Source organism: Juglans regia, chromosome 12 (genome assembly GCF_001411555.2).
Source record: "Juglans regia cultivar Chandler chromosome 12, Walnut 2.0, whole genome shotgun sequence".
NCBI lineage: Eukaryota > Viridiplantae > Streptophyta > Magnoliopsida > Fagales > Juglandaceae > Juglans > Juglans regia.
In genome coordinates this window covers 24,829,412-24,843,623 of record NC_049912.1, presented here as the reverse complement: position 1 = coordinate 24,843,623, position 14,212 = coordinate 24,829,412, and the positions used below count along the sequence as shown (strand labels likewise).

The 14,212-nt window shown below is 34.3% G+C and overlaps 1 protein-coding gene across 2 annotated transcripts; it reads left to right on the top strand.

The window, feature by feature from the left end:
- Window positions 1-5,350: 5,350 nt before the first annotated feature.
- Window positions 5,351-11,466, top strand: LOC109005066 (protein tesmin/TSO1-like CXC 3). 2 transcript variants are annotated; one of them, XM_035683832.1, is made up of 10 exons: window positions 5,351-5,615; window positions 6,700-6,860; window positions 6,953-7,730; window positions 8,221-8,708; window positions 8,824-8,898; window positions 9,999-10,179; window positions 10,264-10,359; window positions 10,443-10,509; window positions 10,690-10,846; window positions 10,974-11,466. In XM_035683832.1, the coding sequence occupies exons 1-10, from the start codon at window positions 5,565-5,567 to the stop codon at window positions 11,275-11,277; spliced, it is 2,358 nt and encodes a 785-aa protein (XP_035539725.1). In that variant the 5' UTR covers window positions 5,351-5,564; the 3' UTR covers window positions 11,278-11,466. The 2 variants fall into 2 exon arrangements, with proteins under 2 accessions (XP_035539725.1, XP_018839385.1); XM_018983840.2 differs by having other exon boundaries at window positions 5,353-5,615; window positions 10,929-11,466.
- The last annotated feature ends 2,746 nt before the right edge of the window (window positions 11,467-14,212 follow it).

Sequence of the window (14,212 nt, the reverse complement as noted above, 5' to 3'; positions counted from 1 at the left end):
AATTTATTTTTTATTCATTAACGGGTCATAACGGGTCGTGTCGTGTCAACCCGTTATCTTACCGTGTCGTGTTCGGGTTTAAAATTTTGACACGAAATCCTTAACGGGTCGTGTTCGTGTCGACCCATTAAGTGTAAGTACATACCTTGACACGACACGAACACGACCCGTTAACACGATTTGACACCCCTAAACAGAACTATATTTTATAGGAAAACATATGGACATGTTAACCCATATCTAATAAAGGTTGGGCTATTATAAATATGGTTAAAGATTGGGGCATGACACGATATCCTGTACAGCACATTCCCCACTATTAACAACAAAAACTGGGAGAGATGCTGCATGTCTCTCACTTCCTTCCTACCAAAATGGTCAGACTAGAAATCCACTTCTCGAAAATATTTGGAGAATAGGAATTTTGCAGTTATAAAGGAATTATATAAAAATAATATTATAAATTGATATAATTTTATGTAATTCATCAAATTTATTTTATAATATGATAAATCACATAAAATCACATTAATTTATAAGATTATTTTTATATAATCACTTTATGACTAAAATATTTATCTTTAGAGAAACTTACATAACAAAAGACACAGAATAGAAAATGCGATCTTAAAAGCTTATCTTGTTGAGGATATGCGTGGAGAGTTTGGTGCCAATTATCGTCAGATGGCATCCACTTTAGATATTCTCCTACCTGAACTTTCAGATGGCTAATGAAAACACGCATTATTACCTTATTAATTGTAAGAATGTACAGCGGAATACCTCAAACACAATTTATATAATTGATCCACAAGTCTATCCAGCTTGAATAAATAATCTAGTAAGTCTCAAGCGTTTTTTATTGATAGCGAAGTGTACTATGTAGAATAAACTATAATAACATTTAATACACCCATAATATAGATACTCTTTTGAGAGAGAATAAAAATATAAAGAGTTTCTGTATTTTTATTTTTTTTTATTTTAGAATTGTAAGGGAACCAAAAGGTTGTCAAATCTGATTTGGTAGACACTAGACATTACATAGGGTTTCTCCACTGAGAAAAATGGATCTCACTTTTTTAAAAAAAAAAAAAAAAAAAAAAAAAACTCTTATTTTTGTAGTAGAACCCACATTTTTTATAAAGGATTTACGCATAATTTTTCTATTTAAAATCTGTATATTACATTACTCTATAAATTGAAGAAGTTCCTCACAACTTTCGGAACACGACTCCACCGTGAAACAACATGTTTATGGTAACTATACCTCCTAAGGACTCGGCCGAACAAGGCCCATGACTCCATTAGCTGCAAGTGGCCCACGACACAACACTTACAAAACCAACATACCCAACAAAAATATACGGAGGGAAAATTAACACATGCAAAAAAATGTGACCATCAGATCTTGTGGAGGGTTGAGATTCACTGGGGCATTTTAGACACATAACAATTAGAAAAATCAGACTTTTTTTCAAAGAAGAGTACGTTGCCTTGGTTTTATTAATAAATTTTCATACTATGATAGATGAATTCCTTCTATAAGAGAGCTTGGGTTATAATTAGAAATCTCACGATCAACCTCTTAAGAAAACTACGTGAAAATTATGGAAAATGATAGGGTTACTACCCTCTTACTACTCATTTACTACTTTTTTTATATTTTATTTTTTTTATAATTTTTTATTTTACTTAATAGTTAAGGAAGTGATAATTAGTAAATTTATATATTTTTTTAATTTTTTCCTTAATGATTAAGGATGTTAAAAAAATACTTAAAATAAAATAATAAAAAAATAAAAATACTACAAATAGTAGATAGGTAGTAGATAGGTAGTAAGCCTATCACTACCCGAAAATTATTAATCATTAAACAAACCCTTCATGAATAAAAGAAAACTATATATATAAATATATATATATTAAAAAAAAAAACAATACCAATACTTGAGATTGGAGATACCTGCACAATTTAGAGTAAGGAGACAATAAATATAGGTTCCGTTTAGATAGTAAAAGTGTTTTATCTCATATTATTTTATTTTATCATTATAATTTTTTTAAATTATGACACAAAATATAATAAACAATTCAACATTTTTAAATCATAAAATAATAATAATATTAAAAAATAATATTTTATTTAATTTTTAAATTTCTTATAAAATTATCTCATTTCATCTCACTATCCAAACCGCACGTTATTGTATTGGCGAGCATACTAAAAAAAACAAGATTATCTTGCACCAAGGTATCATCTCCTATAAAAGTGATTGACTCCAAAGAATGAGTAGTTTTTAAGATGCAAAAGATCATCTCAAATAGCAAAATAGTGCCAAGAGGGTTGTGAATCAAAATTAAATGTGCTTAATGAGATGGTTAAGTTGTGCAAGGGGGTATTGCTCTAGTTTCTAAATGTGCTTACTTCCAGTGAACATGATTCTGTAAGACTGATGGACATTTATTTCATGAAAGCTCTATTATTCTCGGTGTCATGACTATAATGTCACGTTTTCATTAATCATTCTTTTGAGACTACTCCTAGAGTTTGTAAAATCAAAACAGTCTCATATGAAATAAAAAAATAAATAGAGTTTTTTTGGGAAATAAATAAATATATGAAGTATGTATAAAAATAAAAAAATATATATACAGATAATAATAAATATTATAGGATACACTTCATATGTTTATTTGAATATCACGTAAGACTCTCAAATTCAAACAAAAATTTAAATGAGTTATTTTTAACTAAATTAAACATACCTCAAATTACAACTACATGACCAGTTTAATCATGGTGCAGAGGTTATCTGGCCCTGATCTCTCTTTGCAATTGGATTTAAAAATGATAATAAACTTTGAAAATATATGGCATCCTTCCCTTTTGACAGGAAAAAAAGAAAAAGAAAAAGAAAATATATACCGTTTCTCCGATCACCAAGGCTCCGAATTCATGCATATTTTAGGACTCGAATACCTACTCATTGTGATTATAAAAAAGGAAGTCAGACGGCAACACATTTTTATTTCTTTCAAGAAAGATCCATTGAGAAACATAACATCGAGTCATGACAGAGAAAAACAAAAACCTTGGCAAACCCCAGAAGAAAGAACATTAATTATCAAGCCAAAAAATAAAATAAAATAAAATAAAATAACCCGGAAGAAACGTTTCTAACACTCACTGCAAAACATATGATCTAAAAAAACAAAAAAGCCGCCTATCAATGTAGTATCTACAGTCTACATGCTCTGGACTTTCTTTTTGGTGATTTAAGTTGCAAATGCTTGTCTCAATTATTTTATAATTTTGTTTTTTTAAATTTAAAAAATTTGTAACGATTAAATAAAAAAAATAAAAAGTATTTACACTTCAGTAATATTTAAAAAAAATATTTAAAAAAATTTTAACCCTCAATTTCTCCCTCAATCAATTATTTTCAATTAATATCTTTTTCAACTTATTGCTCGAATTAGATGGTCCGATCCGATATAGAAAAAGTATATATATATATAATATTAAATGTTCTTGTATTATTCATATTAAAAATTCTTTCATTATTCATCATTCTACATCTCATATATTATAAAAAATATCTCTATATTTTATGAAAAATATATTCATACTCTATGAAAAAATTTAAAATATAGAATATAAGAATAAATAATAGTTGATACATAATATTTATTTATTTAAAAATCTTATATAATGTATATTCAATATTATAAAATTCGTATATGTATCTATCATTCCTTTCATCTGATTTAATCGTGTAATTACTGCAAGAGAGGTGTGAGGTGGGTGTGTCACGTGACACTTGCCTTAGCTCTCACTTCAGCCAATTGGCCCCAGTACATGGTAAAATCTGGAAGAGTGGGAAACTTCAATGGTACTAATTTTTAGAGCAAACCCATTAACATCTTGATTGTTCTGTACCATACATGCAAGGGGGACATAAATGCTCATTCAAAAAATTACGTGCCTGCATCATAACCCTACACGTGTCCTGATAACTCATTAATGGATGCTGGTCCCTAGGTGGGTTCTAGCTAAGGGGATTGATAACTTTGATGTGAAGGGTACAATTAAAAGAAAACAATCTTTGATGTGATTGGCCAACAAACCCACGTAAAAATGTCTACCCCCAAATGACAGTTTGTGTCTGAGAAAATGGAAATAAAATCTGATCACTTGGGTTAAAATCCATGCTATGAATTGAGTGATGTGGTTTTAGCCAATCATATGTGATTGCATGGTAGTACCCATTGCCATTGATGGACCTCAAACGTAGCTTATATAACCTTCTTTTCAAAAGCTTCGCGCGCCAAAACCACCACGTAGTTTTTTTAAGGTACCGCACACCTAGTTAACTTTGTCATTACGTCACTGACATGAAAAATGTAACGTTAGGTGCTATTTAATACATTGGAACAAATTCATTACTGCCTAAAGTATTGCACGAGATATTTATTGTCCACAGTGCCCTTGCAACACAAATTTGGGAGTGAACATATTTATAATGAGCCAAAAAATTAAGTTAAAAAATAAAATAAAAGCAATCATCATAGCATTTTAACTGATACGACTTATCTTCAGTGATCTTATATTCTGATGACATTTGTCTCTCTCTCTTTAAAGATATCCAAAAGGAGATTTTATGGGCGTGATCATAGGCATGCTTTGCCTCATTTATCGTTGCCAAAATCTAGAATTCAACACTTTGGTAACGGTTTTAGCAAATCTGGTGACTTCCGTTTTGGATAATAGAAAGCTGCTATTTGATTGTATTTGTTGTTTCAAAACTTCACTTTGTAATGTTTGGTTTCGTAATTATCATTTTTGGAAGTTAATTGTACGTCATTGGATATCAAACTCATTACACGTAACTGGCCAGCTATGAAAGCTAAGAAATTTCCAATATTAGCAACTGGTTTAAGACGCAATCTTAGAAAATTAATAAAGATTCAATTTAATGGTCCCAAGATCAGCTGCAAGCGGTGGATTTAGCCGATGACATGCCCATTAAAGCTCCAAGATATCAACTTTTCATGCAGTGTGAGAATTTCATTGTTGCCTAATTTAGATTTGGAAGTCTCAACACTACCGCATTATCATATACAGGCTGACTTGAATTGAACGGAAGAAAAGATGGGTTTTTTTTTAGATGGCCGAATATGAAGGGGGTTGTTAGGGAGAAGGAAAAAAGTGTCGAGATTCAGAGCAGACAGAAGAAAGACAGGGGGTCAACACTGTAGGTTACTTTTGTAAAAGACTATAAAACTAAAACTAATGTGAACTATATGCTACACAAAAAGACATACTGAGCTGTGGGAGTGTGTTTTGTGTTTGTGTGTGGAGTGGGGAATTTCGCGGTGGTGGGGTCGGGGTTATCCCCACAAGAAAATGTACTCCCACTCTCGCCTTCCCGCTTCTTCTTGAATCTCGTCTGCTAAAAAGTCAGAGAGATAGAGAGAGAAAGAAGGAGAGTGAAAGAAAGTAGAGAGAGAGAGAGAGAGAGAGAGAAGGGGAGGAATGCGAAAGAGCTTCTTCTCCGGACATGGACACCCCAGAGAAGAACCAGATCGGGACACCCATATCTAAATTCGAGGTGAGATGCAGTGACCCATTTGGTTTATGTTTCTGGTTATTTGAGTGGTTTGTGTAATTGGGTTTTGTTTTTTTTCATGGTGATGACAAGCTTGTGCATTTTCGAGAAGGTTGATCTGGTTTCTGTATTTGGTTCGTCTGATTGGGTTGGTCTTTGATTTTGCTGGTGGGGTTAGGAATTTTGTTTGTTGAATTGGGTGTTTTTCTTTTACTTTGGAGTTGATGAATTAGATATTGTTGTTTCGACAGTTAATTATTAACCCTTTTTTAAGAATATGGTTTTTGGAAAAAAATGTTTTGAATTTTGTTTTACCCGGCTTAGATCTCCAAGTTCAGTTCAGTTTCTGCAATTCTAGTGGTTATTTGCCTGATTTCTGGTTTCTGGGTTATATATTATATACACTAACCAAAAAAAATTAGTTTTTTGTATATACAGTGAACATCTGCATTGTGCTATAGTTGATGCAGTCTTCTTCTTCTGCAAGTTTCTTGAAAGATGATTTACTTGTTATTTTTTGGGGGAGATAAGTTGTTAATATTTGTTTATAACAAAATCCCCCCCTTTATATTATATGTAATGTTTATCTGGTGTATTTAGGTTAAAAAAATGAGCTGTTTTGGTTCTTTTTAATTCTCTCTCCCCTAAAAAATAAAAAATCTTTCGGTGCTCTGCAGTTCTGCTTAAGCCATCGACAGAACTTCCTCATGTTTTTGTTGCAGAATTCATGGAAACTCCTCTAATTTGGATTAAATCTTAATCTTTATGACCCCGATTTATTGTTAGCGTTAATTTTCCCTAATAGTTGACTACTCGTTGGTTTTGTACAATATTTTGATCTCCATCGGCAAGCTTTGTTTGATATAGAAAGTTGATGTATTTGTTTCTTTTTCTGACACTTCTTTTACCTTCAGATGGGACAGTTTCTGATGTTTGTACGAAGTTTGATTTACATAAAAAAAAAATATTTTCTAGTAATAATAATGGACGGTTGAGGATATTTGAATGTCTATTTAAAAATGTAATTGATTGTCTTTCTATGCTTACCTCGTTTTCATGCTGAAGTTTTCCTTTTCACTGCATGCAGGATTCCCCTGTCTTCAACTATATCAACAGTCTTTCTCCTATCAAGCCAGTGAAGTCCATTCATATTACTCAGACGTTCAACCCACTTAATTTTGCATCTCTTCCATCTGTTTTCACTTCACCCCATGTCAATTCTCACAAGGAATCTAGGTTCCTGAAAAGGTAAGAGTTTTTCTTACATCTTTCACATTCCATCTGCATTTGCACTTTATTCAGCAATTTCTTTATTTTAAAAATTCTTTTTTTTTTTCCAGGAAAACCTGTTTAGATGGATCTAAACCTGAGTTTTCTTCTGGAAATGGGAATAAAATCTGTACAAATGAAGGAATCGGTATGGATGGGGCTCAGTTGTTTGTTAACTCAGCTGAGCTACAGGAAACCTTTGATCCAGAGGTTTCACTTGGAGAAAATTCTGTTCAGGCGTCTACTGAACATTCAAAGTTTGTGATTGAGCTTCCTTGTACTTTAAAGTATGATTGTGGTAGTCCTGACTGTGACCCACCACCTCTTTGTGGCACCGAGACAGGCTGTGTGTCGGATTTGGTTGGCAAGTCGGCATTACTTGTTCAAAATGATCAAGAGGCCTCCAAAAAGGTTTCGTCTGAAGATGAAATGCATCTATCTGAGATGTGCCGAACTGGCCAAAAGATAGAAGGGATGGAAGGTGATTGGGAGAGTTTGATTTCTGATGTCAGTGATCTATTGATCTTTACTTCTCCTACTGACTCGGAAGCTTTTAAGGAGCTGATTGAGAAATCAATGGATCCCATGACAAGATTTTCCACTTCTCTTATGTCACAACTCCAGCAAATTGACATCAATGATGAGCAGATGCAAATTGTTGATCCAACTGGTTCTGGCAAACAGCATGAAATCAACAATCCTTCTGCTGAAACTGGAGAAGCCAGCGAGCTTCAGGAAATAGAGCAGACTAAGGATGCCACAGCTGATAATTTGAATAAGGGTATGTCTAGCAATACAAGTGAGCAAATGAATAGTGGGGTGGCAACATGCATTCCATATGCTTCTAAGGTAAATGACACGAGTAGGATCAATTGCCAACTTCTGCAGCATTAGTTGCATGGCTGCAAAACTTATTTCTACCCTAAATTTGGATATAAATATGTGTATGCATTATTTCCTCAACTTTACCTTCCATGCTGAAAATCGACAGTTTTTGTAGCATAAGTGATATACACAACGTATTTAGTTTACAAAACAATAATTTATGTGGTTTACTTAACCATCTGCCCACACATAGTTCTCCAGAATGGTGAAATTTTGAATTCTGTCTGCTATAGCTTTTAAGAATTTGATTTTATTTTCATTTTTATTTGGATAAGTACAATTACATAACTTCCGTACATTAAATCTACAGTTTTGCTGCACATGCAATTATTAAGTGCTGTGCTAAATTGGTAACCTATTTACATAAATGTAAACTAGGTTTCTCCACATATTGATCCCTTTGTAATTCTATACATTATTTTTCATAACATACATATTTGTTGTCTTTGTATAGGCTGTCTCTAATTTGTACCGTGGTATGCGAAGGCGCTGCCTTGATTTTGAGATGGTGGGAGCTCATAGGAAGAACTTAGGTGACGCTTCGAATCTTAGTTCTTCTATGCTATTGCAATCTGATGAGAAGATTGCCTGTTATGATAAGCAGCTGGTCCCAATTAAACCTAGTGGGGATTCCTCTCGGTGCATTCTACCTGGAATTGGTTTGCACTTAAATGCTCTTGCAACAAATTCAAAGGATCACAAAAATGTAAAGCATGAAAGTTTGTCCTCTGGAAAACAATTGTATCTACCCAGCTCAACTGCTTCCCTTAACTCCCCTACAAACAGTCAAGAACCTCTTCGTATATCCTTGACTTCAGTCTCTTCTTCTGAGAGAGACACAGAACTTGCTGAAAATGGGATTTCTCATGTAGAAGATGTGTCTCAGGGATCAGCATATTTAGTTAGTGATGAGTTTAATCAGAATAGCCCCAAAAAGAAGAGGTATGCCCAACTATTTACATATTATTCATTCTCGTTTCATATCTTATTTCATAGATTTTTCTTTTCTACTTTTTTGGTTTCTTTGTCACCTGACAATTTTGGATTGGATTTGCAGGCGCAGGTTGGAACATGCTGGAGAAAGTGAGTCCTGCAAGCGTTGCAACTGTAAGAAATCAAAGTGTTTGAAACTGTAAGTTTTAACATTTCTTTCATACATAAGTCAAACCTCGAGCTTAGGATTTACCATGCCTGATTATCAGTTTTTAACTGAAGTAGATTTTCATTTTGAAGCCCAGGTTTGTGTTAGGTTGACTAATCTTGTTTGCTCTATGAGTGTCAAGGTGAGAGTTATTGTCTAAAATTATCTTCTTCTTTGTTTTTATTGTCTTAAATTATCATATTTCAACATAGACAAGCCCTTGGTGGTGGTATGATTTACACTTAAAACCTAAAACACAGTGTGCCTGGACCTTTGAGGGGCTTCAAGTAATGGCCTTAACATATTCTCATATGGCCAGCTTCAAAATTGGCCTACAAAGGCCACAGGTGATCACCAGAAGGGCATGCTATGGTTACAAGAGCTTGATAGAGGGTTTAGTGGGTGTAAAATCGAAAGAAAAGAAGTATTGCTTCTATTTTTCTATTATCAATAAATTTCCACTTACCTAAAAAAAAAAGATAGAAAAGAAAGGAGTTGAGTATGAGGCCAACTGATGGAGACAAATGATTCTTTTTCACGAGTATTTCCCAACTAACCAACATGTCATGGGAGTATTTACTTGTAACTGTGTCCATAACTTTTCCAAAAAAAAGAAAGGCCTCCATGAAAGTATCTGGAATCAAAGGAGCCAGTTAGCTTGTGGACCAAAATGGTTTTTTTCTCATTCTCGCCTCTATTTGGGCGGGGAGGAGGGGGCAGTGGAAGAGGGGGGAATTATGGGGAAGCTGATGGCCAACCCACCTACCCATGAAGCAAGCCTTCAAAAACTAGAGTTGTTTACCGTTTGCATATTTTTTTCTTCACCGTATTTCAAGATACTGTACTATACTTTAATCTCATAAGGTGAGTAATATTTCTGTCTTGGCATCTGCTACCCTACTTTTCCTCAAGTCCTTGTAGTTGTTTCCTCTCACTTTTTTTTTTTTTTTCCCCCGTTTCCAGTGCATTGCTTATATATTGCATTAGTGGTAATGGATATGTGTCATAAAGGTTTGGGTTGTAACTTATAGTGGCCTTTTCATTTTAGTACTTTCATGCTTATTATTTTGCTCCATACTTTTTCCATTCAGTTACTGTGAATGCTTTGCTGCTGGTGTTTACTGCATAGAGCCATGTTCATGTCAAGAATGCTTCAACAAGCCTATTCATGAAGACACCGTTCTTGCAACTCGTAAACAGATCGAGTCCCGCAATCCTCTAGCGTTTGCTCCAAAAGTGATTAGGAGCTCTGAATCTGTAACCGAAATTGGGGTTAGATAATAAGACTGGCTTTACTCTTTACTTGACAAGAAAGTTGGAGTGCAATTAAACCTGATTTGTTTATTTTTCTTGCAGGATGAATCCAGCAAAACCCCTGCTTCGGCACGACATAAAAGGGGATGCAACTGCAAGAAATCAAATTGCCTCAAGAAATACTGTGAATGCTATCAGGTTTTCCCCTCAGTAGTCAGCAGAGTCTGTGCTTATACTTTCCTTATATAATCTAATTCAGAAATGTTGGTGTTCTTTTGAAGGGTGGAGTTGGATGCTCCATTGGCTGCAGATGTGAAGGGTGCAAGAATGCGTTTGGTAGAAAGGATGGTGAGTCTGTACCCTGAATCCTGGTGCATATTGCTGCTGAAACCATCAAGTTATCCCTTTTCCTTTATTTATTTTATTTATCTTTTCTATCAGTGTTCCATCAAAATGCTGTAATTGTCTTGCTGATGTTGTCTGAACTTTATACGTCAATGTTCTTAGTATTTTTTTTTTTTAATGCAGAGTCTGCTCCAATGGGTGTAGAAGCTGACCAAGAAGAAGAAACAGATGCATGTGAAAATAGCGTCATGGACAAGGCTTTACAGAAATCAGACAATCAGAACAATGAAGAGCAGAATCCAGCTTCAACTCTTCCTACAACTCCATTACGGCTTAGCAGGTTCAATTTTCAAACTTTTTTGTTGGCTAATGATGTTCACATGCAATTTAATGGATTTTTAAATAGTAATTTTATGTGCCAGACCGGCGCTTCCACTTCCGTTTTCTTCAAATTGCAAACCGCCAAGATCTTCATTTCTTACTGTGGGGTCTTCTTCTGGATTATATACCAGCCAAAAATTTGGAAAGCCAAATATTCTCCGATCCCTACCCAAGTTTGAGAGGCATTCCAAAACGGTCCCTGAAGATGAAATGCCAGAGATTCTGCGTGGCAACACCTCTCCTAATACTGGCATCAAGTCTGCTTCTCCTAATAGAAAGAGGGTCTCTCCCCCTCATAGTGGTTTTGGGTCATCTCCTAGTCGCCGGAGTGGCCGGAAGCTAATATTACAATCAATTCCTTCGTTTCCTTCTCTCACTCCCAAGCACTAAATTGTTTAATTCCGTATAAAATTCAAATTATATTGTTCCAATCTTTTTTTTTTTTTCTGTTGAAATATATCTTTGTCAAGTTCATGTCCCATCTTAGCCCGCCTTGCTTACCTGTGTAATAATGTAATCTTGACCTCATAACGCATACTATTGTAAAATATGTTATTGTAGTTCATTGCTTTTCTTTTTCGAAGTTTGACCCGGTAGGTTCTGTAAAAAATAAAGCTACATACGGCGCTCTCATTCCATCATGCAAAATGTGACACTTTTATCATTCTTGGATCATTTTTTTTTTTATTTTTCTAGAAGAAATTTCAAAACTATGTAAAAATTTCCTTCTATAAATGCTTCTATCACCATCTTTATGAGATCTTATGAGCATTGCTTGATTTGGGTATGTGCCTGTCTAAAAGTTGAGTAGTTGCTCATGCTGGAATTGCCCTTCAAGTCTTGTAGAGGATGGCGTGGATTAGTGGAGCATGTTGGAGGGCACCTTTACATTTGAAATGGGTTGAAGGAATACGAACTGGACTTTAGCTGGTTTCCGTTCATAGGACTCGGATCTTCTGACTCTTGCAAGTACTTGAAACCAAAGCCGACTGACTAAGCTAAGCCCCAAAACGTAGTAAACTAAAACGAGACGAAGTGAGGTAAGAGCCAAAAGGCCCAAGACATAACAAAAGAGGGAAATCAAAACTTGGAAGTGTGAGCATAAAACCAAGGAGTGGTGCTATTCTGTGGCATGCATGTGTCCACTTTCTATTCTGTCTAATGTAAATTGTATTTTTTTTCGAATATGTTTAAATATATTTTTAAAAAAATATAAATACACTAATAGTCACTTCTTTAACTATTAAAAAAAATTAAATGCATGAGCGGTCAAAATGAGGGGACAAATTAAGAAGGCGTGGTACTATTATTCAAAACCAAGAGATGCCAATGTTGTACAAAATATGTTTAGTTTAGAGACTTTAGAGATGTCTTGTTGCTTGTTCTAAATGGCGTTCTTTAGCAAAGGCTAGGATTTTGAAGCCTATGAAAGCTTAAAGTCGATCATAGATCCACCCAATGCTTAATACGTCTCATTAAACTAGGCATTCTCAAGTCTCAACCTCATTAATTTTCATGCAAATTCTCGAACAATTCTTGCAAGTAATGTACCTTTGCCAAAACCTCGCACCACTAATCCCTGCAGCCATGTGGAATAAAGTTACTAAACAACCTGTACATGATGTGGGTGGTGAGATATGGAGAGCCATGGCTTTTTCTTTTCAGCTTGGCAGTTTATGGGGCAAAACATATTACCATTTTAATTCTTCACTTTTTTACTTTGTGGCAGAAAACCCAGCAAAATCTATGATGGTGTTATTAACTTTTCAATACCTTTCACTGTAACAAGGTGGTGGCATAGCTGGCTAAGACATTAAAAACCAAAATACACTGTGAATTCTCTCTCTTGGGTCGAATCCAAGCTCTCTCTCTTTTTTTTTTTTTAAGAGGACGGTATCTCAATTTTATTGATTATCCTCGCTTATGGTAGAAGAATACCATGATAACAAACATGACATTTAAGATTTACTGATATTAAAAAAAAACCATCTCAGGCATCAAAATCAACTTAAATAAAACAACCTATACAATAAGCTAAACAAATAAACCAATGAATTAAATAACAAGGATAAAACAAGTCTAAACATGCCCTAATCTAAGCAAACCTCTCTCTCTCTCTCCCCATTACTTTTTGTAATATGAAGATAAATAATGGTTGTTGGGAGGTAGATATAATTAGTTTCCGAATAAGTGTGAATGAAGGGAGCTAGGTAGATATGGGGCTAGCTAAGGTTTTATACCACATTCACTCACATATGGCTCTCATCCATCAATCTCTTCCCATTCAATTACTTTATAAAGATGCCACCCAAAAAAAAAAATACTTTATGAAGTGAGAGTGAGAGATCACATCATATGGGTTCGTGATTTACAGCTCTAGTACCGTCTTCAAAGCAATAAGGTTTTGGTGGGTAGTATATATCATCAAATCATCGCAAGTACTTGGTATAAAAGACAAAAAAAAGGTCGATAAAATTTACCGCAAAGCTAGGGTTTTGCTTTGTCGTCTTTGATATGGAGGGCTAAGCGACTTCAAACCATTAACAATACTGTTTCTGTAATGCAAAACCAGATTCCATGAGGATGATCAATAGGTGGATTGCCTTTTAAGAATAAAGTTTTCACGGGTTATTGTCCAAACTTGAGAGTATCAAGTGGGACAGACATAGAGATAGATACATGAAATAGATCTTATAGTATTTATTGCTATTTAATGACGTTGCTTGAAATATTTATACAAAAAACAATAAATATTGTAGGGTTTACTTTATATATTTATCGCTCTCATTTGAGAGGATCTTCTTCTACATTTCAATAGAGTTTTGCCATGATTCCTTTGAACTAGCGGCGTTAATGATAATAAGCGTGTTGTGGATTTACATTAAATTTAGGATGAAAACTAATTGACAGCAATGATTAATATACCTAAACAATTACTGAAATTCACGTAATTCCTTGTTACTCTGGCAACTCATGAGTAGGCCAGGAAGCAACTATATATAACACAACCCTGATGATCTTGGTCAGCCTTTGTTAATACAACCTAACCCATCAAATGATGCTATAGATGCTTCTAACATTGCTCATGATTAACAAATTCTCCCATTTCTTTTCAAGATAACAACATGATCTCTATGATTATTATCTACAGTTCTCTCGACTGATCTCCCCCTTTTAGTTTCATACATTCCCCCTTGACAAAATCTGCTTACCACACCAATAAAAAAATAAAATAAAATAAAAGAAAACGATATATACCTACAAAATCTAAATGTAGGATGTTGATGATACATTTTTTAGGTGAGGAAAAAACAGATGATCAGTA

Excerpts from the sequence above, each read along its gene's own strand:
- LOC109005066 (XM_018983840.2), top strand. The coding sequence starts at position 5,565 with ATGGACACCCCAGAGAAGAACCAGATCGGGACACCCATATCTAAATTC. Across the intron at positions 7,731-8,220 it reads GCATTCCATATGCTTCTAAG|GCTGTCTCTAATTTGTACCG; the intron begins GTAAATGACACG and ends GTCTTTGTATAG. Across the intron at positions 10,510-10,689 it reads TGCGTTTGGTAGAAAGGATG|AGTCTGCTCCAATGGGTGTA; the intron begins GTGAGTCTGTAC and ends TTTTTAATGCAG.